This window comes from Pleurodeles waltl, chromosome 6 (genome assembly GCF_031143425.1).
Source record: "Pleurodeles waltl isolate 20211129_DDA chromosome 6, aPleWal1.hap1.20221129, whole genome shotgun sequence".
NCBI lineage: Eukaryota > Metazoa > Chordata > Amphibia > Caudata > Salamandridae > Pleurodeles > Pleurodeles waltl.
Genome location: NC_090445.1, coordinates 41,024,492 through 41,051,246, shown reverse-complemented (window position 1 = coordinate 41,051,246; position 26,755 = coordinate 41,024,492). Strand labels below are relative to the sequence as shown.

Below are 26,755 nucleotides of genomic sequence, written 5' to 3'. Positions count from 1 at the left end.
GGGAGGTCGATGTTGAACTCCATGTAGACGTTGAGGAGAAAAAGGCATACATATATATATATATATATATATATATATATAGATATTCCTCATCTAATTCGGAGTACTCAAGGACCTATTCTCCTTCATCATCAATAGTACTGCCGGATTCACTGCCTCCACCCCTTTACTTCCCCCCGCTCCTCAGCCTACACCTCCTGCAGCTGAGCCCCTTGCTCCTGCCCCTACAGCACCTGCACAGCCTAGATCGTGCCCATAACACGATATAGATCACGCCACCACAGGCATCATTCTAGGCATTCGTCATCTTCTAGGCTTTCCCCCGTCATAGCTAATGCTTGCGAACAAAGCCAACATCTAGATATTGATCCAGACACACAACATCCTCATTATCATCAACAGAACACTATCCACTGACCCTTACTGATTCTCTGCCTCCTCACATCTCTTCAGTGGACAACATATCTACCTTCCAAGAGATTTTGGTAAGGGGTGCAGCAAAATTAAACATACACATGTCGGTTCCTACACCTGTTATCTTTGAGACCCTTCAAACAAAGGTCTCCGTCAAGGCCTCTACTTTCATTGGTGCCAGGATTGTTGGAGCCTGCAGTGTAGCTTTTCCTCACTCCAGCGACCACAAAACTGGCTCCTTCAAGCCTACAAAAGAAACACAGGTCTCTGGAACAAGATCCTCTGTTCCATAGAGTGGATCCACCACCTCACTCAGTAGTCATTCCGGAGGTCAAAAAGTATCACTCCACTATGCCTGCTTCTTCTGTTCCTCCTGATAAGGAGAGCAGGAAATTAGATCTGTGGGTCGCAAAGTTTGTAACATGGCTTAAGCCACCATGAAGGCCGCAAGTGCTACTGCCCTCCTGGGTAGGTCTGAAAGAGTGCCCTGGGACTCTATTCAACAATTTGCCGACGACCTCCCCAGGGATAGGAGAGAGGACATCCTAGAGTTAGTGAACTAAGGCCTCACGGTATCAAACCAAGTAGTCAGTGCTGCAGCAGATTTATTGTTGTTGGCTGATCATGAATATTGTCATGGCATAGCCTTGAGTAGTCATTCTTGGCTAAGACTCACATCATTGAACTCAGAATCGCAACAATGGATTTTTAATTTTCCATTTTCTTGATCTACCTTCTTTGGCAGCCACACAGATGACGAGATGGCTCACATGAAGACTGAAATAAAAACACTGAAGGCTGTCAACCATGAAAGAACAAAGACGTCACTTCAGGCCATTCCAATGCTGGTTTAACCTCAGAGGGTTCAAACCCCTCATTGGTACCAGAGTCACCAGCAGCTACAACAACAGCACCTTCACCAGCAGCAACATCAATGAAGGCAATCTAAAGGGCGAGCTTCACAACACACCGCCCAAGGAGGTAAACCCTCAACTGGTGCCAAACAATGAATCTTCCCTTCCCCCTCTTCAGTTACCCACTCTGGTAGGGGGAAGCATCTCAGACTGTCTGGCATAGTGACAAAAAATCACAAAAGACTCCTGGGTGCTGAATATTGTTCAACGTGGGTATTGTCTCAGATTTACCAGCTCTCCCCTGACCACACCACCAAAACCATCCTTCCATCATTTACACATGCTTCTGAAAGAAATCTGTATCTTGCTTCAAAAGAATGTGGTGGAGGTTGTCCCCCACAAACAACGTGGCACAGGTATCTATTCTTTCTGGTGAAGAAAAAAGACAAGAATGAGTTCAGACCCATTCTCGCCTTAAAGACAACCAACATAACAATCAACATTACATCTGATCTATCCTCAACTACGCCAGGGAGATTGGCTCTGTTCTTTAGACCGCCAAGACACGTACTTTCATATACCCAGGTCAAAGTAAAACCGCAAGTTCTTGAGGTTTGTAGTGGGGCAGGACCACTATAAATACCAGGTCCTTCCGTTTGGCCTCAAGTTGGCCCCCAGAACCTTCTCCAAGTGCATGACAGTAGTGGCTGCACATCTCAGGAGGCACTGAATCTTCATCTATCCCTATCTAGACGATTGTCTGAGCAAAGCTTCCACTTCACAAGAAACCCAGCGACATTAAAACTGGACTTGTGAAGTCCTCTAATGGTTGGGTCTACACATCAACCACAACAAGTCGATCTCCAATACACTGCAGACTCTGCAGCACTTAGCAGCCACTCTCGACACCATAAAGCCTCTTATCCTCCGGTGAGGTCAGTGTCCTCTCTTCTCTGCTCCATATCCTTATGTACTTTCCTGACTCCGAATGCATGTCTTCACATGTGTCCTCTTCAGGAATGTCTTGAGGATCAGTGGGATCAAGTGACAGGAAACTGGGAAGACAAGATCGTTCTCTTCCTGCTTATGAAGCAGTCTCTGAGGTGGTGATGCTGTCTAATCAACCTTCTTCACTGGGTACTGTTCCACCTCTGACTCCTTCCCAAACAATAGTAATGGATGCATCGCTGCTGGGATGGGGAGCCCACATGGATCATTTCCAGACAGAAGGCAAATGGTTTCAGAAGGAAATTACATTTCACATCAACCTCCTCAAGCTCAGGGCAGTCCACCTGGCACTCAAAGCGTTTTATCCGTCATTCAAGACCCAATCCCTTCTTGCTCAGGCGGACAGTACAACAATCATGTACTACCACAACAAGCAGGGGGGAACAAGGTCCAGACCTTTGTCCCACGAAGACCAATCAATTTGGAGATGGCTCATAACCAGAAGCCTATGGATCACAGCAACGCACCTCTCAGGTGTGCAAAATGTGCAAGCAGACGCCCTCGGCAGGGCCCTGCAAAAAAAACACAAATGGGTCTTTCACAACAACGTTGTGCAAAACCTCTTCAGACTATGGAGCTTGTCTCATCGACTTGTTTGCCACAGCAGAAAACAAAAAATGCCAAGATGTCGTCTTGGGGTACTTCCAACCAGGGGCCCTGGGGAATGCTCTTTGGATTGACTGGTCAGACACATTTTTTTCTAGACCTTTCCTCCAATCCCTCTAATCCCAGCAGGCCTCCTCAAGCTGTCACACACAAGTCAGACTAATCCTGATAGCCCCGAAGTGGCCACGCCAATGATGGTTCATGGATCTCCTTCACCTGTCACAGCGTCCACATCTCAAGCTGCCATGCCATCCGGACCTATTAATGAAATTCGGAGGACAGATAGTTCACCCCAATCTCCTCTTTGAATTTGGCAGCATGGCTCCTGAGCTAGTGCAGTATGGACACCTAAACCTGCCGCAAGACTGCACAGACATTTTTAAAGAGGCTAAGCATCCGTTGACCCATACGGTTTCTTGACTTCAAGTGCAAGCAATTTTGTATTTGGTGTTCTTCTAAGAACATAGACCCTACTTTTGCCAGGAAGAAACCATTCTTCCCTACCTCCTCTATTCGGCGAAATGTGGCGTACAATCTTCCTCCTTAAAGGTTCACTTGGCGGCTCCTACTGCCACCAGAAAATCTCCTTCACAAACCTGTTTGTTCAAAATACCTGTAATAAGAGATATCCTTGAAGGTTTAAAAAACGTATTTCCTCCCATCAGGCGTCCTTCTCCTCCCTCGGAGCTCAATGTAGTCCTTTCACGTCTGATGCAGGATCCTTTTAAACCCATTCATAAGGCATCTCTGCAGAATCTCTCTTGGAAAACAGCTTTCCTTGTAGCCATCACATCAGATTGTAGGATTAACAAAATCCAAGAATTATGTGTTAATGAACCTTAAACGATTTCCCACTGTAATAAAGTAGTTCTACTAACTCACCTTAAATGTCTTCCCAAAGTTATTTTGGATTTCCGTGTCAATCAAACAATATCTTTGCCAAATGTCCTTCAGAATCTTTCAACACCGGTGGAAAGAAGTCTTCATTCTTTGGATGTTAGAAGGGTTTTGAAATTTGACATCGATAAAACTCGCAACATGCACAGATCAGACCAGCTTTTTTCAGTTATGGCTTTGTCTGAACAGGTTTAGCCACTTCCAAGCAATCTATTTCTTGCTGGATAGTCTCCTACATACGTTTATGTTATCAAAAAGCCAACAAGTCTTTGTCAAGCTAGACCTAAGGCCTACAAGAGGCAAAGCAGCTACTGCTGCTTTGATGAAAAATGTCCCGATTGCCAACATTTGTAGAGCAGCCACATGGAGATCTGTTCACACATTCACCAAGCATTACTGTTTAGATTCAGATGCTAGAGTAGATGCTCAGGTGGGTCAAGCCTCACTCAGAAATGTATTTGCCTACTCCAGTCTTATCTTCTCTTCTCTGTTCTTTCCACCGTGATTATTAGGGATGGGTTTGCTATTCCATTCAAGTGCTTATGACTATCAATGGAGATCCCCTACGAGAGAAGGAATAGTTTCTTACCTGTAACATCAGTTCTCTTGTAAAGAAATCTCCATTTAAGTTATAAGCAACCCTCCCCCTCCCTGGTGGACACTTGTAAAAAAGAACTGAAGCAACTGCCACCTGATGAGCAAGATGGGATACTGGTGGTCTCTGGAGCCTTAAAGGTGAGGTCACTGTTTTTCACTCACTTAAAAGCAGCCAATGGGGCCACTCTGTCTTTTTATTCTTCAGCTCTTAAGTTTCCAGAAAAGTGTTTGTGAAGGAGATTTAAGATGTTTTGTAAAACATTTTACCTCAAACTAAACATTCATATGGGTGCTTTAACCCTTTCCTAAGTACAATCTAAGGAATTGCACCACTATACCCTTTCCACCTAGACTGCACATTATGGTGGTCATTACAACCTCGGCTGTCTTTTTCCAAGACCGCCGAGGGACCGCCGTGCGGAAGACAGCCAGTGGTGGCGGTTTGCCGCTCTGCCTATTATGACCGTTGGCAGCTCTCTGTCCTTTTACGGATGGAGAGCCGCCAACAGCCATACTGGTGGGAGGCGGGGAAGTGGAGGTTGCTCCACCTCCACCGCCACCGCCACGCCAACAGAACCCCGCCCAGCGAATCACGTCCTGTGATTCGCCGTGGCGGTGTTCTGTTGGCGGTGTGGTGTCGGCGGAGCTGCCCCCATGGCTCCCGTCCCCTCCCGGAGGATCGACGGAACGGGTAACTCGATTGTCCGTTAGGGGAGGGGGGCGGGGGGTGATGTGTGGGTGCATGGGGGTGTGCGTCTGTGTATGTAGAGGGGGTGTGTGAGTGCGTGTATGCTTGCGGGGGTGTTGCGTGTTTTGGGAATGAGTGCGTGTATGTCTGTGGGTATTTCTGTGTGCATGTATGTTTGTATGTGGGTGTGCGTGTCTGACTGTGTGTATGGATGTAGGCATGTATGTTGGTGTGTGTGCGTGTAAGTGTGTAGGTGGTGCCTGCGTGCGTGTCGTGTGGGTATGGGTGATGTGATGTTGGGGGTTGGGGTGGGGAGGGGGGCCCTGCCACCTTTGGGGGGTGGCAGGGGTGGTGGGGGGTGTAGGGGAGGGAGTCGGGGTGGGGGAGAACCCTATCAGTGCCAGGGAAGGAATTCCCTGGCACTGATAGTGCTTACCGCCATGGATTTCATGGTGGTCCAAACCGCAGGAAATCCACGGCGGTAAGCCGGGTCAAAATACCGCCGGCGGTATAGTGACGGCCGCCGGGCTGGAAACCCAGGTCTCCAGCCCGGCGGGCGGAATGGAGAACCGGCGGATGACCATGGCGGTAACCGCCATGGTCATAATACAAATGGCGGTCTTACCGCCGCTTCTCCGCCTTCCGCCAGGGTCATAATGTCCCCCTATGTTCTTTCGTAAGTGCTTCTACAGCCTTCCTGAAGTAAGGTGAATGTCTACACTGATGAAGGTATTATATAAAGAAGTGCTCCTCGATTCCTGCACATAGACGGAACTATTCTAGTGCTTATGACGTGAATGGAGATTCCCCTTTGAGAGAACCGGAGTTACAGGTAAGAAACTATTCCTTCTCCAGTAGTTGATCTTTCATGGATTCACGTGCTTGAATCATTCCCAAGTGTCAAATTGGAAGCCCCACGGTATAATTAGAAAGCACAATATTGTAACACTAGCCTAGAAGGACTAGAAACACTTTAGTAACTTATCCACATCATTTAATAAGAACCAGACTTCCCTAATCAGGTGACAGCACCCTTCAGACGCTTTTTTCTGAGATTTTCTACTGCGAGTCGTGTGATGGGAGTCTCCCCGAGTACTGTTCAGTTTGTTTCCAGTTTTGATATATAAAGATTTTTTCTTCAAGAATTCCAACTTGCAGCTTAACATCAACCAAAGACCTGACTGTTCAGGATGTCAGATTCACCAAAGAAAAGAAATTTCAGAACTCGTCGAACATGTAGAAAAAAAGATTCCAGTTAGAAGATCCTTCCAAGGAATGCATATGCTGTCTCCATCCTTCACAGAAGGTAGGACTGGGAGGCTTCTTAAATGGCTCAGAAAACTAAAATCTGAAGTGTAATCTGATTATGAGGATTCATCAAAGACACAAATGAGGTCTCATAAATGGGAGAGATCACAAGATCAAATGCCTCAGGTATCACCAAAGAAGCTGTTAAAAAAGACCCATTATGGGTCATCAGGAGAGCATAGGACAAGAGGTGGATTCTGTCAGAAACATAAAAAGGAGAAAGTCTCCTCAGAATAGTTAAGATCTGAGGCTACCACTCCTTCCCCAAGTCAGGCGTTGCATTTTAAGTTAAGAAGCCCTTCTCAGTGCCGTCCATGGTAAAATCTTCCTTAATGGTAACTAGCGAATCACATTTAAAATCATCGTCAACAACTACGCTGATACTGATGACGACAACAACAGTGTTGTCAACATCCTCTACGATAACTGCTACTATGAGAGTAGCACTGTTTACAAAGAAACCGCCGACAACACAGTCAGCTATGGAAGTGGTAACACTGCTGACTGTTAAAGCCCTGATTACATTGTCAATCCTATATTTGACAATCCTACATTTAGTCACTATATCTGAATTTCTATTTGCTTATTGAGTGTTTCTGACATACACTTATACATTCCGGAGCCTGTTATACCAGCATAATGTCTGACAGACAGAGAAAAAGTCTTTTTAGAGCCTGGAACACTTGTGGGAAGAACAGGCTTCATTCAGAAGACCCTCATAAAGATTCTATATATTGCCTCTATCCTGAACAGTCTGCTACTGACTGTAAGGTATGTCGTACCTTTTCCTCAAAGACTTTAAAGGATAGAGAGGGGAGATTGTCAATATGGCTCCAGAAGCTTAAATCAAGGAAAAACTCTGTCTCAGACTCTGACATTGAGGAGTCTTCATGGTCTTCTGAGAAGTCACAAAAGAGGCAAAGATCACCTCATTCTGAAAAGGGTTCAAAACAACCCTCAAAGGCTTTCAAAAATACCTCACAGGGGTCTGGTGAAGGCCGCAGTCTCTCATTCTCACCTCAGAGTACTTGCAAAGATCAAACGGGTGCATTGCAGGCTCATCCTGATAGCTCCGTTTTGGCCCTGCCAACATTGGTTCTTGGAACTCCTCCTGTTCTCTGAGGCGGATCACAAGTTTTACATCCGGACCCCAGATCACTCAAATTATCGGCCTGGCTCCGCAACACAATCAGTTCGCCCACTTAAACATTCACCCTGAGTGTCGGGATATTCTGGCAAAAGCCAGAGCAGATAGCACCAAAAAATCGTACTCTTTAAAATGGAAGAGATTTTGTTTGTGGTGTCAGAAGGAGCAGATTGATCCACCGCTATCACCGCCAGAGTGAATATTGCCCTATCTCCTCCATTTGACGTCTACAGGCTTGGCACATGCATCCATCAGGGTGCACTTGGCGTCTGTATGTCGCTTCAGACGTTCGCCGACGTCACCATCACTGTGGTCTTCTAGATTGATCAAACAATTTCTCAAAGGACTCTTTGGAGTTTTTCCGCCAGTAAGGCATCCTCCACTGTCTTGGCAACTCAACACGGTTGAAACACCCATTTGAACCGATACACAGAGCGGATTTAAACCAAAGTAGCTCTGTTGCTAGTCCTTACTTCTTCTAAGCGTGTCAGTGAGATCCAGGCTTTGACCATTCAAGAACCTTTCCTTCAATTTAAACAGGACAGAGTGATGCTTCGTACGAACCCCAAGTTTGTTCCAAAGGTGCCATCTGTCACGGTTACGGGCGGGTCTGATCAGGACTCTGGTTGGGACACCCCTTGAGGTCACCGAATATCCTAAAGAGGTAGTATACTGGGGAAGAAGAGCAGCTAAAGGCATACACAGAAAGGACAGCTATGAACAGGCACAGGAAAGTAAAAGCAGAGCAACCCTTGTGTGAACAAACAGGAAACAGATTACTAATGGACAAACACGCTGGGGTTGTACACAGAGTAGGGCACAGAACCTCCCACAGTGATAGGGAATGTCAATGCTTCTGTGCAGTTTGCTCTTACAGATAGTCACCCTGCCAGCCCCATAGAAAGGAGGCAGCAGAAGTGATTCTGTCTCTGGACCCTAGAGCACAGACAAGGAAAGTACTTACATACACAAGACACGCTCTTGTGGGTCCAGCTGGAAACACAGTGGCGATTCCTGAGAAAACAGCAATAGCACACTGTCACTGTTAGGCACGAAAGACAACTTATAACACTGGACAAGGATGGGGGCTGGAATTGCCTCCTGGAAACCAGGAGCCAATCCCAGAACAAAGGAGGACACTTATACACTGGTGAAGACTGATAGAACACTTACCAGACACAAATAACCAAGAAGAAACAGAAGGGAACAAACTAAGAGGCAGAGGCAAGAACTAGGAACAGGCTCAGGCTGAAGCAAAGGCGGGACTAGGACTTGAAAACAGGGTGCAAACTTCTGGCTGGGACAAACAGAGACAGGACTGGGAAACTGAGAGCAGGCTCTGGCTGGAACAGGCAAGGACAGGGCTGGAATACAGAGAGTAGGAAATGAGCAGTAAACAGGACTGGGAAACAGAGAGAAGGGTCAGGCTGAAACAAGGCAGGAGCAGGGCAGAGAAACAGGGAGCAGGCTCTGGAAGAAACAAACAGGTACAAGGCTAAGAGATAGGGAGCAGACTCTGGCTGGAACAATCAGGAGCAGGGCAAAGAAACAGGAAACAGGATCAAGCTGGAACAGAACAGGAACAAAGCTGGAACACCATCTGACAAAGGGTCTGTAACACAAAGGAATCGAATTCCAATGCACGACGGGGATCTTGAGGAAATGGCTGCTTATAAGCAGTTCCAAGCTGGGCTGCACAGGAGAGGTTTCAGGTGTGTGTAGTTTCAGACACTTGCAATTCCTGGAGGAGAGGATCCAGTGAAAAGGAGCAACTGGACTTCTCCCATAGAAAACAATGGGAAACAGAATCCGAGCTTTCCTGACTACCAGGCTTTGCATTATGGGATTTGCAGTCCCAGGAAGCAAATGTAGTACTACACAAGTGTACCATGGAGAAAAGAGAAACAAACAGGAGTCAGCAAGGGACTCTAGATAAGTGTTTAAGGGGATACCCAGGCTTCCGACAGTCCCCATACAGCGCCCCCTAGAAATGGGACAACAGAGTCGTAACACCATCAGACTTTCTTATTAACCAACCGTTGGTTTTGAAATCTTTCTTTATGAACCCAACATGTCTGGCGGAGAGAGCTCTACACTCGTTGGACATCAAAAGGAATCTCAAATTTTACTTGGAAAGAACCAAGCATTTTAGAAAGACTACTCAATTATTAGTTGCGTTTAGTGCCCCCAGGAAGGGACAGGCCCTTTCTAAGCGGAGTATAGCCAGGTGGATAGTAGCTGCTATAAACTTTTGCCACCAAGCAGCAGGAAAGCCTATACATTCCTCAGTAAGGGCACACTCTATGAGATCTGTCTTAGCGTCCATGGCACTGTTTGCAGGTGTACCCCTGCAAGAAATTTGCAGAGCAGCCACCTGGAAGACTACTCACATGTTTACGAAGCACTATTGTCTGGATACCATCCCTAAGTGAGATATGGCGGTTGGTCAGGCAGTCCTGCGGTTTCTGTTCCAGTAACGGTGAGCTCACTTTGCCTCCCTCCATCCTTCTTTTCTATTAGGCACATTGCACCGTTTAATCTTTATGTGTTTCAGTTGCATATGTCTTTCATAGTATATAATTATGTGTACAGGTAAATTATATTATATGGATGGAACGTAATGTTTCCATGTTATTAAGGACAGCTCAGTGATCTCTCATTAATTTGAATGATGTAGAGTCAATGCAGTGTGCTCTGAATACTGCTTTATAGTCTGATTCAAGCATGTGAATCTATGAAAGTTCCAATACCGGAGTAAGAAAATAAGTTACTTACCTGTAACTATAGTATTGGAATCGTTCATAGATTCACATGCGACCCACCTGTCTCCCGGGGGAAGCTCACCTTCAATATCTCTTGTTCAACTGTTAGCATGAGCACTAGTGCTTGGTACTGGAGCTTCTCTCAGGAGGGTTCTAGAGTGTGTGGCACTCTGATTGGGTGAAGCTCAAGTTTGGTCCTTTTTACATAAGGACTTGGATAGATTGCTAAAATATAGAGTTTTAATGTTATTGCTGTTATGTCTTTTGGGACATTGTCTTTTCTAAGGTACCGGGGACTCCCATCTCGACGACGGGGAATGATTCAAGCATGTGAATCTATGAAAGATTCCAATACTGGAGAACTATAGTTACAGGTAAGTAACTTATTTTCTTATCTGGTTAATGTCAAAACGATAAAGATTCAATAAGCAGGAGTTGAGAAGTCACTTTTGCAAGTTTAAAAAGACTCTTAAATCTTAGAAATTAACAGTTGTCTCTTGTTTGCACAAAGTACCTGGTTTGCGTCAAAATTACCACTCACGGAGACCGCAGAGGAGGAGATGTGTGGAAAAATAAGATGTGGGTCGTATTTTCCGACGCAAGACAGCTTCTTTCCAAGCTGCAAGGGGCTTTGCTTCGATTTCCGGTGCGCAGTCTTGGTTCCTCATTGCAATGCGGGGATCTTTTGGCGCCCAGGGACGATGCAAGGAAAATCCTTGGCGTGCGGGAAGAAGTCACAGGCATTGCGTCAATCCTCTAGGCAATGTGTCGAAGTTTCTGTCGCACGGCAGGCGCTACATCGATTCTTCCCTCAGGAAGTCAGGCTGTGTTGTTCTGGCTCGGCTGTGCGTCAATCTGGTATGGCATGCGTCTAATTTCCGGTAGCAACGCAGGTGCTGCATGGATCTTCACTCGGGAAGTCGGGCTGCATCGCTCTGGTTCGGATGTGCAGCAATTTTCTCGTCGCAGGGCAGGCTGTGCATCATTTTCGGCTGGCTGTGTGTCGATTTTTGGCGCACAAGGAGTTTCCTTGAAGAGATGAAGCATTTTTGGCCCTGATCCTTCATAAAACAGGATGCAAGCTCAATCCAAGCCCTTAGAGAGCACTTCTCAGCAAAGTCAGAGGGCAGCAGTCCTTCACAGCAAAGCAGTCCAGATGACTCCTTTGGACAGTCAAGCAGTTCCTCTTGACAGGTTGTAGGTTCACGTCCAGAAGTGTCTGAGTTGGTGGGGTCAGGGACCCTGTTTATATACCCCATAAAAATGCCCTTGAAGTGGGGGAGACTTCAAAGAGTGGTTTTGAAGTGCACAAGGTCCCCTTTCAGTACAAGTCTGTCTGCCAGGGTCCCAGTAGGGGGTTTGGCAGTCCATTGTGTGAGGGCAGGCCACTAGCCTTTGAAATGTAAGTTTCAGGCCTTCCACCCTTCCAGCCCAGGAAGAGCCATTCAGTTTGCAGATGAGCGCAGATGTGACTAGGTATCCTGTGTTTGTGGTTGTCTGGGTGAAATGCACAAGGAAGCTGTCAACCAGCACAGCCCAGACGTTGATTGGAGTCAGGCTGTAAGGCACAGATGGATTTGAAGTACAGAGAAATGCTCACTTTCTAACAGTGGCAGTTCTAAAATATTAATATAAAATTGCACCTCACCAATAAGCAGGATTTTCTTTTACCATTTTGGCCATATTAAATATGACCTGGTTAACCCTTTCTGATCAGAATCTACCACTCAAACAGTATATGAGGGTAGCCCTAATGTTATCCTATGAAAGGAGCAGGCCTCACAGTGTTTGAAAACAAATTTAAGATTTTTCCACTACCAGGACCTGGCTTTTATCTACATAGCACCCTGCCCTATGGGTTACCTAGGGCCTACCTTAGGGGTGACGTATATGTAGAAAAAGGGAGTTTAAGACTTGGTGAGTACTTTTAAATGCCAAGTTGAAGCGGCAGTGAAACTGCACACACAGGCCTTGCAATGACAGGCCTGAGACATGGTTAAGGGGCTACTTATGTGGGTGGCACAACCAGTGCTGCAGGCCCACGAGTAGCATTATATCTACAGGCCCTGGGCACATGTAGTGCACTTTACTAGGGACTTACAAGTAGATCAGATATGCCAATTGGGTATGAACCAATGTTACCATGTTTAAGGGAGAGAGCATATGCCCTTTAGCACTGGTTAGCAGTGGTAAAGTATGCAGAGTCCCAAAACCAGCAAAAACAGTGTCAGAAAAGTGGAGGGAGGAAGGCAAAAAGTTGGGGGATGACCACCCTAAGGCTGTCTGTTCTAACAGTACTGTAATAGTGTTGTGTTTCATCATCCTCATAATCACAATTCAAAACCTATTTAACCAAATCCTGCTTCTGTTTGTGTCTGCATTTATGAGACTTGTATAACTGAGAGAAAGGGGTACGATTTGTACCACCACGACTTCCCTGCGGTGTCTTAGAGGGTCATGTGATAGGCTACCACAAATCATTTTTACCTCTGGCACTGGTGAGGTGCTGCTAGTTAGTTGGAAATGTTAGGCCGACAGCTGTCACACAATAAGGGATGTGACTCCCCTAAGCTTGATGGTGCTGTGGCCCAAAATCCAGAAGTCTTGTTACTACAGCGGGAGTCCTACGACAATGGGGAAGCATTTTTTGGCAAACACGTAGACAATGCCCTACATACGATAAAGACAGACATGGATACAGCAAGGTCATTAGGCACCTCGCAAATGGGGAGAATGCCTTTTTGAGGATCAAGATGAAGAGGGCTACTGTTTTGCAGAGAAGAATATCACCATATTAATCTCAGCAATATCAGCTCTTTCAGCAACACTACCAACCTTCATATCCTCAACAACAATTTAGACAGCCACCAACAGCAGCTTATAACAATCTCCAGGAGGGAAGCAGACTTCCCAAGGATGGGACGCTTGTCGAAAACAGTGACAAAATGATGGTGCCAGTTACACCCTCTCAGTCCCAGGAAGCATTTGGGGGTTGTATCACAAAGTATTTACATCAGTGGAAATTAGTAACAACTGACATGTGGGTTTTGGATCTAGTCATCTATGGCCATACCTTGGAATTCACTCAAAGACCAACTCGTACCACTCCAAGGGGAGAATCCTCAACTCATCTTCACCTGATGTAGTAGAAAATAGTAACCATGAGCCTAAAGGGGGTGATGAAAAGAGTACACCACAGCCAGAAAGGGATGGGTTTCTATTCCCAACCTATTGGATTTAAGAATCAATGGGAAATTGACTCTGCATCAAATTAAACTACTTACAAATTTACTGGAACTCAAGGCCGTGGCCTTAAGTCTGCAGTGTTCCCTGCCCAGGATAAAAGGACCATCAGCATTATTCTGAAAAGACAGTACCACTACCATGAGTTATATCAACTAGGAGGGAGGTACGAGATCTCAAGCTCTCTCCTGAGAAGCCCAATAAATTTGGGTGTGGGCTGTGGAGCACCAAGTAACGATCAAAGCAGGGCATGTTCCAGGAGCCAACAATGTTATAGCAGATATGTGGAGTAGAACCAAGAACTGCAGTCACCCATGGCTGTGTGGGAATGTGTTTTCAATCAGATTATCAGGGATCTTTACTTACGCATTTCCCCAATCCCTCTACTCCCAAGACTTTTTAGCAAGATGAAGAGAGAACCATGCAGAATAATTGTAATCGGCCCCAAAATTTCCAAGACAACTTTGGTTCACCAAGCTACTAATCCCATTGGAGAAAACTCACATTCAACTGAAACCTGCACCCGCTTTATTGACAGTGAACCACAACCAGGTATTTCATCCAGACCTGACATCCTTGCACTTGTCAGCCTGGCTCCGGAATACAATGAGTTTGCAAGCGTGAACAAACCACATAACTTCTTACGAAAGCCAAAGCTGATTCTACCAATGGGACGTACCAGTTTAAGTGGAAACATTTCTATTTGTGGTGCCAGAAATCAAAAATCCATCCTATATCAGCACTACCGGAACATATTGTGCCCTATCTGCTGCACTAACAGAAACAGGTTTAGTTCATAATTCAATTAAAGTGCACTTAGCAATTTTTAAGATTTAGAAGATGGTCTAGTTCACCATCTTTATGGCGTAGAAGGATTGCCAAACTATGTCGTGAAGGTATTTTCAGGATCTTCCCTCATATAAAGCAACCTCCTCCATCTTGGCAGCTCAATACTTTGCTCTCAAGACTAATGAAGGCTTCGTTTGAATCCATTCACAAAGCAGATACAATTTGTTTTCATAGAAAATGGCACTATTATTAGTTCTGACAACGACAAGAAGAGCTAGTGAAATACAGGCCTTCGCAATTAACCATTTATGCACTTCAAAAATGAGTTTTTTTTTTTAACCAATCTTAGATTCAGCCCTAATGTTCCAGCTGATTTTCATTTAAATCAACCAATTGTCCTGAAAAAATTATTTCCAAATCGACAGGATGCTGCAAAAAGGTCTTTACATACATTAGACGTTAAAAGGTGGCTGAAATTCTGTTTACACTGGTCAAAACAATTCAGGAACTCAAACTAGTTGCTGGTTGCATATGGTAACCGTGTACGGTTTTTCCACTTTCCAAGCATAGCTTGATGGATTTTAGCAGCTATCCAGTTTAATCACCATAAGGCCGGAAGACCTTTGCTGGCCAAAGTACGAGTGCATTCTACCAGAGGTGTCTCTGACAACTGCTCTTTATGCTGGCTTATCTCTTCAAGACATCTGTAAAGTGGTAGACTGGATTCCTGAGTGCTGAAAGGTGCAGCTGTTGGACAAGCATTTATTCCAATAAGATGTACATTTGCTTATTCTATTATCTCATCACTCACTATTTTATCATTGTGATATTATTGTGCATGTTTATAACTGCTGGCTGTTCCTATTCAAGCGTATGAATCTATGAAAGTTCAATATTGGAGAAGAAAATAAGTTACTTACTTGTAACTGTAGTTCTCCAGTATTAGCATCTTTCATAGATTCCTCCTTCCCTGAGAGGCTTAACTTATCCTTAGTTGAGATAAAGCAACAATATAGTCAGGGCCAAATTATGCAGCAGGGTTAAGTAAATTAATGGGCAAGAAAAGGTAAATTATGCGGCTCATTTTGTGATAGTATTACTTCATTAATTTGTCATTTTAAAAAAAGTATTACTTCATTAATTTGTCATTCTTAAACTTGTTAACACTGTTTTAAGCTACAGAAAGGTGACCAGTCAACTTTTGCTATGGGCTTTCCACTGTGCAACAACATGTATCTATCTGATGGAGACTCTTAGCTGCAGATTCCTTAACTTTGAATTTCCTAGGCGTCAGACTTGATCCGGAAGATTTTTGCATGAGCAGTATTCTTGCATGCTGTCGGGTGGCTTCATTTGGTTCTGTTCAGCGTAGTTGGCACCAGAAGTGACGTTGTGGTCACCTCTATCAGCGTCACCTAGGCGCACGAACATCAGTTCTTTTCTTTCTGCCCCAGTTAGCACTGATCTGGAAAAGAGCTACCCCTCTGTCTGTTTTTGACCGGCTTTTTGCAACATTTTGTCCATTGTTTTTGAAGTGTGTCGAGGGTGTCATCCCAAGGGTAGGGGGTAAGCCGTGTGGTGCCTGTTATCGCGCCATGTCGGTAACTGACCTGCACCTTGTGTGCTTATGGTGTCTGGAGTGCAACCACAACTCAAAGTTGTGCTCAGACTGCCAGGCTATGGAGCTGAAAGCTTTGAAGTAGTGGTCCCTAAATATGCTTGCGGCCCGGCAGTTGATGCCGGTTAGCACAACTCCTATGAGGTCTCATCCTATCGAGAAGAAGGTCACAGGACTGTTCTAGGAGCCTCAAGTTCTCTTCCTCTTACTTGAAGTCCTAGAGACATTAAGGAAAGAGGCACAAGAAAAGGAAGAAGTTGAAGAGGTCTTTGACTTCTCCTCATCCATCGGCAGAGGCAATGAGTTCAGAACATCGGCTTTCCAGGCACGGTTCCATGGAGCCTTTGCCAGGTCCGAATCCGCGCCTCCCCCTGTTTCCCAGAGCTGGAGTGAAAAAAAAAGACTTCTGCAAGGCCATGAGGTGCATATTTGAGCCGAAGGCTCTGGCCCCAGCTCCGATGGGGTGTAGTGGATCCATCCATTGATCTGGACTGGCGCCACTCATGCCAACACAACCTTCTCTGGCCCTAACGCCGATGCTGCAGGTGCCCACTGGTGGCTCCAGCCCCATTCTAATCCCTGATGACTGGGAATTGGAACATCTTTGAGCGATGCTGATTCCAGCACTGTCATGATCCTTTGGCTCTAGGTCATTGCCTGAGCATTTTCTGGAGCAGCCCCTGAGGCATGGAACAAGAGTGGGAGGGGTCACTGGATCCTTTAGAATACTAGTTAGACACCTCAACATCTGTGGACTGGTATGAGGAACTAGGAGAGGCCAGTGGACTGGCCACATCTCCAGATACTGCTTTGCTCTCATCCCCCCACCGTAGCTACGGAGAAGGGAGCATCTTTCGCGGTGGTGGTGAAGAGGGCACCAGAGGTCCTTGACCTCGAGCTTCCCTCTGTGACGGTCAAGATTAACCTCTTGACATAAGTGCTTCAGCCTGGCTTTCCTCATCTGAACCCCTATTGCCCTTTAATGAAGCACTGACTGATGTCCTGGTGGGAACTTTGTCCACACCCAGGACAGGGACTTCTGTGAACAGAACAATTGCCCTAGCATGGGTGATCCTAGTTTCTTCACCCAACACCCCACCTCTGAGAGCTTTGTAGTCCAAGCCTCAACTTCCTATGGTGTGTTCCCTGCCCCCCTCCCCCCGCCACTCCCAGACAGGGATTCCAAAAGGCTGGACACACTTGGGAAGAAGAAGATCTCTTCCACCAGCCTAGGATTGCAGTTGGTGAACACTGTGTGCCTTTTGGGCCGTTAGTCCCATACCCTGTGAGATACGATTGTGCAGGTGCTGCCATAGGTCCCAGAAAAGGCTCAGGCCGCCCTCTCCCAATTAGGAAAAGACAGGAGAGATGCAGCAAAGTTCACCATCAGGTGTGGTTTGGACATGACTGACTCACTGGGTAGATCAGTTTCGTCAACAGTGGCCTTGAGGCGCCATGCCCGGCTGAGAACATCTGGCTTTGGGGGATGTCCAGGCCAACCTCACGGACAAGCCCTTCAACAGGCCTTTTCTCTTCAGAGAGAAGGCAGACTCAGCGCTGGAGCACTTCAGGGACTCACATACTATGGCCAAGTCCTTGTGCCTCTCAGTGACACCTCTGCCCCTGTCTGCCTTTTGCTTGGCTACAGAAGGGAATTGCCACCGTGCCAGGCCTATGCCAGCCACCATCCTGTGCACGTTCCCCAGGCTGTGTGCATTGCAATTGCATAGGTCTGGTAGCCAGAAGCCGTCCACCACCAAGCCCCTGGCAGCTCTCCTAGTTTGGTTCTTCAAGACCATGGGTGCCAAGTTGGAGGGAGAATCCAACATCATCTCCCCAGCTGGCAGTCCATCACATCGGACATATGGGTCTTTTAGATCATTTAGAGGGGCTCTTTTCTACAGAGGATCATCTGTATTTACTCCGATAGGAAGATACGGCTCTCTTGGCCAGGTCTTGTCTGCCCTAGACCAAGGAGATTGGATGGTAGCGTTGGACTTGCAGGATACGCATTTTCACATCCCAATCCTGCCTGCTCACAGATATTACCTGCAGTTCAAGGTAGGCCACAAGCACTTTCAGTTCACCTGGCTCCCTTTTGGCCTTACCAGTCCCCCTCGGGTGTTCACCAAAGTGATGGCGGTGCTAGCACCTCATCTGCAGAGATTAGGTTATCAGTTTATCCTTATCTCGATGACTGGCTGTTGCAGGCGTTTCTCCCCCCAGGCTCCTGTCTCCTACCTTCAGACTACGACAGACCCCCTGAATTCACCAGGGTTCACTAGCAACGTGCCAAAGTCACACCTGACTCCTTCTCAGATGCTCCCTTTCATCTGAACTGTTCTGGACACAGTGAAATTTCGGGCTTATCCTCCCGAGCAGCGAGTCCAGGGTATTCAAGCTACGATACGGATGTTTCAGCCTCTGTCTTGGGTTTCGGTGAGAATGACTGAGGCTGCTGGGCCTCATGGCCTCCTGCATCCTGCTGGTGAATCATGCCAGATGGCATATGCAGGCTCTGCCGTGGGACCTGAAGTCTGGAATCTCTCTGACATGGTTCAGATCTTGGGGGGAACTGCAAAGACCTGCAGTGGTAGCTGAGGTACCACGATTGGGCCAGAGGCAGACTCCTTTCTCTTCCCCAACTAGATCCCACACTAGTGACAGACGCGTCACTCCAGGAATGGGGCGTCCATCTGGGAGGGGTGAAGATCAAAGGATTCTGGTCTCCAGCGGAATCCCGACTCCACATCATTTTGCTGGAACTTCTTGCGATCCAGCTAGCATTGAAATCATTTCTTCCCTCTGTCAAAGAGAAGATAGTGCAGGTGTTCACGGACAACATCACTGCCATGTGGTAATGCAACAGCGGGGATGATGGGGTTGTGGACTCTGTCAAGAAACCCTGCGTCTCTGGACATAGCTGGAACAGCAGGGCTTAACTGCTGGTTCAAAACTTGGCAGGTTCACAGAACGCCAGGGCAGACCAAATCAGCCATTGAGGTGTAACGGATCACAAATGATGCCTTCATTCCGAGGTGGCATAAGGACTCTTTTAGCAGTAGATCTGTTTGCCTCCGAAAAGAACGCGCAATGTCAGTAGTTTTTCGCATTGGAGTATCCAATAGGGCTATCGCTTGGAAGCAGTATTTAATTTCTAATGGAGTTCAGGCCTCCTGTACGCCTTTCTGCCGTACCTTTCAGCCCATACCACTTCTACCCAGAGTTCTCAAGAAGCTCAGGAACGCCATCCTTGTGGCACTGAACTGGACACAGGGAGTCTGGTATCCAGAGCTTCTGTAAATGTGCATCAATCCTCCTATCAAGCGGCCCCTTCGGGAGGATCCTCTGTTGCAGCAGCAGGGGAGGGTCTTCCAACCGGACATGTCAACTCTGCCTGCTTGGCTGGAGATTACTTGGAGACAGTTGACAGTCTTCGACCTTCCACCCGAAGTCTGTAATGTTGTCTTGGCAGTCACACATTTCCCCACCAAAATAGTATACGCCTACAGTTGGCAAACATTTGTATTACATTGTACAGAACAGTTTATCAACCCACTTTCTGCCTCTGTCTCTAATATACTTCTCTTCATTCTTACCCTTGCCCATTAGGGCTCTACTCTGGGTACTCTGAAGGGTTATCTCTGTGCTCTGTCGGCCTTCCTGGGCACCCTGACCATCCCTTTTTATTTAAGTTCACTATTGTAAATAGGTTTCTCAAGGGACTTGTACATATGTTTCCCCCTTCACCTTTTATCATGCCTCAGTGGGACCTGAATTTGGTTCTTAATTACCTAATGGGTGCCGCCTTGGAGCCATTGCCCAGTTGTCTCCTCTGGCTGCTTACCATCAATACAGCCTTCCTAAAGGCAATAACCCCTGCCCGGAGGGTGAGTGAGCTGCAGGCTTTATCATCCAAGCCTCCCTATCTATGTGTGTTTTCTGACAAAGTAAAGCTTCGCCCCAGGGCCTCTTTCCTCCTGAAAATGGTGACCCCATTCCATTTAGGACAGTCTGTCACCCTGCCCACCTTCTACGCTCGTCCACATCCCTCTAAAGAAGAGGAGCAACTCCACCGTCTGGACCAAAAAAGGGTGTTGTTTTTCAGCCTTGACTGCAAAAAAGAGTTCTTGGTGGACAACCAACTCTTCGTTGGCTATGTAAGAGCTGAGAAAGGCTGGGCGGTTCAGAAATGAACCATTTCGTGCTGGGTCATCTTCTGTATCAAGATCTGCTATGGCCTAGCTAAAAAGCAGCCTTCTGAGAGCTTAAGGGCTCATTCCACCAAGGGAAAAGCTGTGACCACGGCTTTGGCTTGTTGAGTCCTGGTCTTAGATACATCTGCAAGGAAGCAAAGTGGGTATCCATGCACACGTTTGCCAAACACTAGTGCCTGGACAGTCAGGTCCACAGAGACTGGCATTTCGCCCATTCGGTCCTGCAGGACTTCTTAGTTTAGGACGTTTGTCCGCAGCTCACCACCAGGATGGTATGGCTTGGGTATCTGTTCAAAGGCAGGGAATCTGCAGTTAAAAGTCTCTATCAGATGAACAAGTTACTTACCGTCGGTAATGCATTATCTGTTAAAGACAATGTCTAGCTGCAAATTCCTTGCAGGCCCACCCATGCCTCCCCGCTCTGCAGCTAGATTTCTAGGGACAGGGATGTTCCCTATCAGAGCCCTAGTTTGGACACACATTTGTCAGTTCGCTTCATGGCTCTGTGCTCCAGGCGTGGAAAGTCTTTCAAAGTAACTGATGTCCGCGCACCTGGGTGGCGCCTTTATAGTTGACCCCGAAATCACTTGAACCGGGAAGCAGGGGCACTGCTCACGCAAAACTCTTCTAGATCCAGTCAGACTCCTGGGAAATTCAAAGGTAAGGAATCTGCAGCTAGATATTGTCTCTACCAGATAATGTGTTACCAAGTGTGCAGATTATGAGGCAGATGATGTATTAGGTGGCAAATGCAGCAAATCTACAATTATGCGAAAATTGCTGCGGCTACACAATCACATAATTCCAGTGTCCCTGATTATAGTGCTTAAAAATTTGAGGGAGTGAAACCTATGAAGGGAGTGATTTAAAGGGTACTGTCACCTGACTGGCTGGAGTTTGGTTTTTATTAAATGATGTGGATAAGTAACTGATGTGTGTGTTTCTAGCCCTTCAACGCTATGTATTTCCCTGTACTGCCTTCTAATTATATAATGGAACTTCCACTTCAAGGACAGGGTATGAGTCAAGTGGAGACGTGGACAAGGACTGGTTGTTATTGCAGCCAAAACTTGAAGCGATTTTTTTTCCCTGGGCAATAAAATCGGATCTGATTTTCCTGCTCCTAGGAAAACTCAGTGCAAAAACATTGGGGCATTGATGATCAGGCGGAGCAGATTTCCATGTTGGAATTCTGCTCTGTCCAGATCTTAATGGGGGCCTAAGTAGTTAATAATAGTTTGTGATCCATCATGTAACTGTTTTTTCTTTCCAATCGTAGGTGAGAACAGCCATCGCCCGTGGAGACATCATCTCTGCTGAGATTGCTTCCCGTGAGGCCCGCAACTTCTCTTTCATCAGCCTGGCCGTCGGCATCGCAGCCATGGTTCTTTGCACCATCCTCACCGTGGTCATCATTATTGCAGCTCAGCACCATGACCTCGAGTTTGACCCCTAGCTGGAGGATGTCAGGGACGTTAGGGCTGCACCCTGGTCCCCGAGAATCTCACAGTGAAATTTCTTATTTCCCAAACCCTCCTACTATATACAAGGTTTCTATGGGACCTGTTTACTAAGCTCTCCTCAACGCTCGTCCCTTCTGCTCTTCGATCATCTCCTTTAAGGCATAACGCAGTGGATGCCTGTGATTAAGAATTATTATCATCACTATTATTATTGTTATTATTATATTATAATTATTACTACTATTACTATTATTATATTATATCTTTAGTATTAGCTTTAAAAGACAATTTCTGAGTGTTTTGGGGACAGCTGAGGGGAGAGAAAAATACGTCCTTTTAGTTCAAAATGTGATCCAATTTTCCATTGTTCATTTCTCTCAATGGAATAACCGCCCTCACAGGCTGTTTGGTTGTACGTGAAGTATTTATTCTCTACCCACAGAGGTTAGTGACCTCCACCCTAGTTGTGGAGTAGAAGAAATGTGTCTGATCTCCTCTCCAGCTCCTTTCGTCCCCTTTCACATCACTTCTCCTTTGGCCTGAACAGAGAGGTACATGGTCTGCAACCCACCATACTCTACTGGAGTAATTCAAGCAGGGATGTGCTGTTGAGGAGGGTAGAACTATTAACAAGTAAAAGAGTGGGGTCTTCTAACCAACAGTACCAAGAAGTCATTGTTTGGCTAATCAGCCAGTTTTCTCACTTTGAAGAGATTAGCCTGAAAATTGAAACTCATGGATCCATGTCCCAAAAGGACCGATCATGCTAAGTACACTATTAAGATCCCCACTTGGAGGGTTTGTTGGGGGTAACCCCTAAAGAAAGGTTTGATAAAAAAAAAAAAAAGGCCAAATAGTGTATTTTAAAACCAACATTTAAAATATTTTGGTCAAAAGGCTAAAAGTGTGCCAATCAGTTCTGATGGAGCTATCATGTAATAAAGAAGAACAACTAAAGACTGCTTGCTTGGGTTGGCATTGAAGGTGAAGAGATTCCCACCCACCTGCAATAATAATGTTGAAAACGGGCCTAAATTAGGGATTTACAGCACTTGCGGGGTACGTCTTTGACATTACCACACCAGTTTCCTGGTGCAGTTGAAGCTCACAATTGTTGCTGAGGCTGTTGCAACTCCGCATGAAGAAATTAATTGTGCTTTCTAAGAATCATTATTGAGAACCCTTTGAATTCCAGTTATTTATGTACAGACTTCCTTCTACCAACTCTTCACCACGACCAACAGAAAGAGGTTCTGAGACGTGCTGTGGGTACTCTTTCAGCTGGCCAAAGAGGATGTCGAAGTCTGCAATGCACTGATAGAGCTGTCCCTAACCCACAGATAAACAAATCTCCAAAATGTCAGAGAACCTCTTGCTTCTTTGAAAGACAGAGTTAAAAAGGAATCCGTTTTGTAAGACAGAGAATACCACACACATACATGACTTCAACAGGCCTTGAATTGCAACAGCACATCCTCCAGACTCCTACGTACTTGTGGCACAGTCAAGTCTTCCAGGATAAAGCTACTGACTTTTCAGTCCTGTATGTCATAGCCATTGATCCATGATACTGACGTGATATTGTCCCATCAGAGAGATGCATCTGAGATGTCACAGATTTGTATGCCATATTATGAACTTTCATTGACAAATGTCTACACAAAAATATCACCCACCATCTAAAAACTATCTTGGCACAGACCAAAGTGCTAATAATTAAAGTCTACAGTTGTGAATATTTAACATCTCAGTTCTGCATTATGACACAATCAGACATCCCAACAGCACAAATCTCAAATGCACAGGTAAATCATGCAAGGTCCCAAAGCCACTTATACAGGGAAGTCTGTTGACACAACCACATTTGTCCCTGGCATGAATAGTTCTTCTAAATGTAGTCAGATACGTTGATAAAGGTGCAACTCCAACATCCCAGAGGCTATTGGCAGCCCCTCAAACTACTGACAGTTCGGACATTCCAGTCAAAGTCCCAGGTTCCCAGGCGAGACTTCACTTCCTAGCTCTGACTGGGACAACCTCTCAGTGTTAAAGGCAACAAAGCGTAGATTGATCACAAGGCTTTGCTAATATTGACACCTTGTTCAATTTATTTAGATATAATAATCTTGCTGTCAATGGCCTCCACGATTAAAGACATTTCTGAGCATTTCAGGGGTTCATAAACAATGCCTGCCAAGAATCCTTTAACATAAAAAGAATTGACTAGAGGACATCCATCAGTATCTATGGACACATTGGCCTAGCTTGTTCTAGTCACTGGACACATGCACCAATAGCCTAAAACCTCAAGAGTTCAAGACAAAGGTTAGCTTTTCCATTGATTACAGGCCTTATTTAGAGATTGGTGGACAGGGTACATGGTCAAAATATTTAGCATGCAGTGGTGTAACAAAACTTAAAGAGGCGCCTCTGCAAAGTACATAGAGGGCCTTACCCCCTCCCCCCCCCCACTTGCCCCATCTCTCCCCTCCCCACACAGTAAGGAGCTCTCAGGGCAGGGGCCTGTAGCCCGTGCACAGTGTACTCTGCTGAGGGGGCCTGGTGGAGCTCGGGGGTGGGGGCACCGCGGGTGCGAATGTTACGCCACTGTTAGCGTGCCGTTGGCTATAAAGCACTTGTAATACGGCGAATGGGTCATCCCTCACTGCAACACAACTCCCAACAAAGGGCCTAATTTCGAGTGAGTCAGATTTCGGTGCAGAAATACAATGTGGCTGGAATTACTGTTTCCAGCCGGTATCCCAACTGCCTAAATATGGGTATTCTGATTTATTCCCTCCAGAATGAAGAATAGTATGCTGTCCCAGACATACTTGTTTTTCACTTTTCACGAATGCATTCTGGGCCCAAATCCTCACCCATTTACCACCTGTTTGGAGCAGGAAGTGAATGAGTACAGGGGCTGCAAAAAGGATGGAGGGTGGTGCTCAGAAGAAACTTATAGCAGGCCTGGACTCAGCTGACAGGTGTTGTGGGCTACTGCCCTGTCCTGCCTGACCATGGAGGCTCTGTATGCCTCAGGCCTCTGTGTAAGACCTGGCTACAGTTCCTGCTTGCAGGATGGTGTGTGGGGGCAGCCACTTGCCACCCCTGGGATCTAGCAGTGCCCAATGCTGTTGCTGCAGGGAACCGGGGGGGGGCTGTGCTCATGCCATCGCTTAGCCATCACCTCTCCTCAGGTTTCACCTGGTGTCTTCTTGCACCCGGTCACAGCAGGCCCATTGTCTCAGAACCTTGATTCACTGGGTATGGAGTTTGCTGACTCTGTAATTTTGGGTCCAGAAACACCTGCAACTCGTATGGCAGAACAATATCATCTAGGGGCTGCCATGCGGCCTTACTCTTAACCAGGCCCATAAATAGGGGTACGCAGTATTACTACTTTTCATGACTCGTCCTGCCATGCTCAAAACTCTCCATGACATAGGTGAATCGCTCATGTTTGAGAACTTGACATCTGTCCTTCCTTATTACGTCCATACGAGATAGACAGCTCACTCAGCATCCTGTTCTTCATGGCATGGATGTGTGTCCTTATGTGCATAAGCTCTACGCATGTAGCCACATAATTATCTTCATAGATTTTGTTACCAACCAGGGATTTAGCCAAAGAAATTGAAGAGACACGTGCCAAAGCCCCTCTTGTACTGAGGTCGGCCATGATGTATTGCAGAATGCATTTTGAGACCATTGGCAGGAAGTGTGGTATCTTTGTTTCTAGAAAGGATGTGGATTTTTTCGTTGCTCAGTAGAATTGTGTTGTAAATCTACTACACTAGGGATTTGGATTTTGTGAGGCTGATACTTTTGTAGGAAAAAGGAAAACGATGACAGAGTGGAACAGATTATCATCTGCAGGGGAATGGGGGAGCTGTGTATGAGAAATAAGGCCACCCTCTTCCGGTATGAGATGACAAGGATAGGGGTGGCGCTCCCACTGTGGGACGTAGAGAACTCTGTAGGATGAAAGCTGTAGAAGATAAAGGGTTTTTCAACCCCTGCAGTGTAGATATTATTTCTGTGAAGACACCAGTGGAACACAGAGATCGCTGATCACTAGGGGTGTTGATACCCTCCCATGGTAGGAGACCAAGAGCTCTGGATGTTGTGCAGTTGAAATATCCCTCCTGTGTAGTAAAGGGGAAGCTCTGGGTGTTAAAGATGTTGATTCGGCCTTCCAGTGTAGACACTGTCCTCCAGTGTAGGTAGGGCACAGAGATCTGTGAGTGCCAAGGGTGTTGAAATGCTCCTCCAGCAGGACATCTGGAGCTCTGGGTGTTGATGGTAGCTCAAGTGGAGCTCTCAGGTAAGTGCTTTATTGAGGTGGCCAAATTGTTGCTGACAGCCTCCTGATACTGGAGTGTAAGAGAACACTACAAACAGACGGGCCCTTTCAGAGGAAAACTGAGAACCAGCAGTATTTAAATCTTGATTCCGCAGGACAGCAAGTACTGAAAACGTATTTATCTCTACTTCATTCTCATTATTCTACTTTCCTTTCAAAGTCTGTTCTTGCGCAGTCGGGGTTTTCTTTGTAATGTGTATTTATGAAGATTGGAATAATATATTATGATGATAATTATTGCTATGAAAGAATAAAATCTAAAAAAAATAAAATTTTGAATTAAAATATATTTTCTTGAGGTTCATGTATGTGTTTGTTAGCAAGCTCTAGGTTGTGTGCACGAGCACGTTGGGTGCATGTCCTTATTCACTTATGTGAATGTGCACATATGATGGCTGCATGGCTTGCTTTACTGTGTCTGCTTAAATTTGGATGAAAGGCTTGTCAGTTTTCACACACGCTGCAGACAGAGGTTCAGGCATATTTTTGCATGCAGGCTGCAGTCCCTGGGCCAGACGTAAAAATAACGGATCTGTGGACTGTGTATGGTTTTTAAAGTTCCAAACTGTAGTGGGCCGCAATTTGACCTATATGATTAGTAATAATGAGGTAAGTGACAAATTGTGACTTGCTACTTTTGGAGACCATCATAGGGATGGTGGGTGCTGGGGTCAGCAGACCACCATCATGTCTATGATTGTGTTCAAATAATGCAAATACTTTAGTTTTTAAGCTTAAAAGTTGGCAAGGCACCGCTGCCTAGTCCTCAACAAACTTT

General features: G+C 46.0%; 1 protein-coding gene across 2 annotated transcripts in view; it reads left to right on the top strand.

Moving 5' to 3' along the window:
• The window catches only part of PRRT1 (proline rich transmembrane protein 1), a 168,450-nt gene extending 142,198 nt beyond the window's left edge, over positions 1 to 26,252 (top strand). For both annotated transcript variants that reach the window (XM_069237184.1, XM_069237182.1), the window contains exon 4: positions 21,428 to 26,252. In XM_069237184.1, coding sequence (XP_069093285.1) covers positions 21,428 to 21,604 — 177 coding nt within the window. In that variant the 3' untranslated portion in view covers positions 21,605 to 26,252. The remainder of the gene's footprint in view (positions 1 to 21,427) is intronic.
• The last annotated feature ends 503 nt before the right edge of the window (positions 26,253 to 26,755 follow it).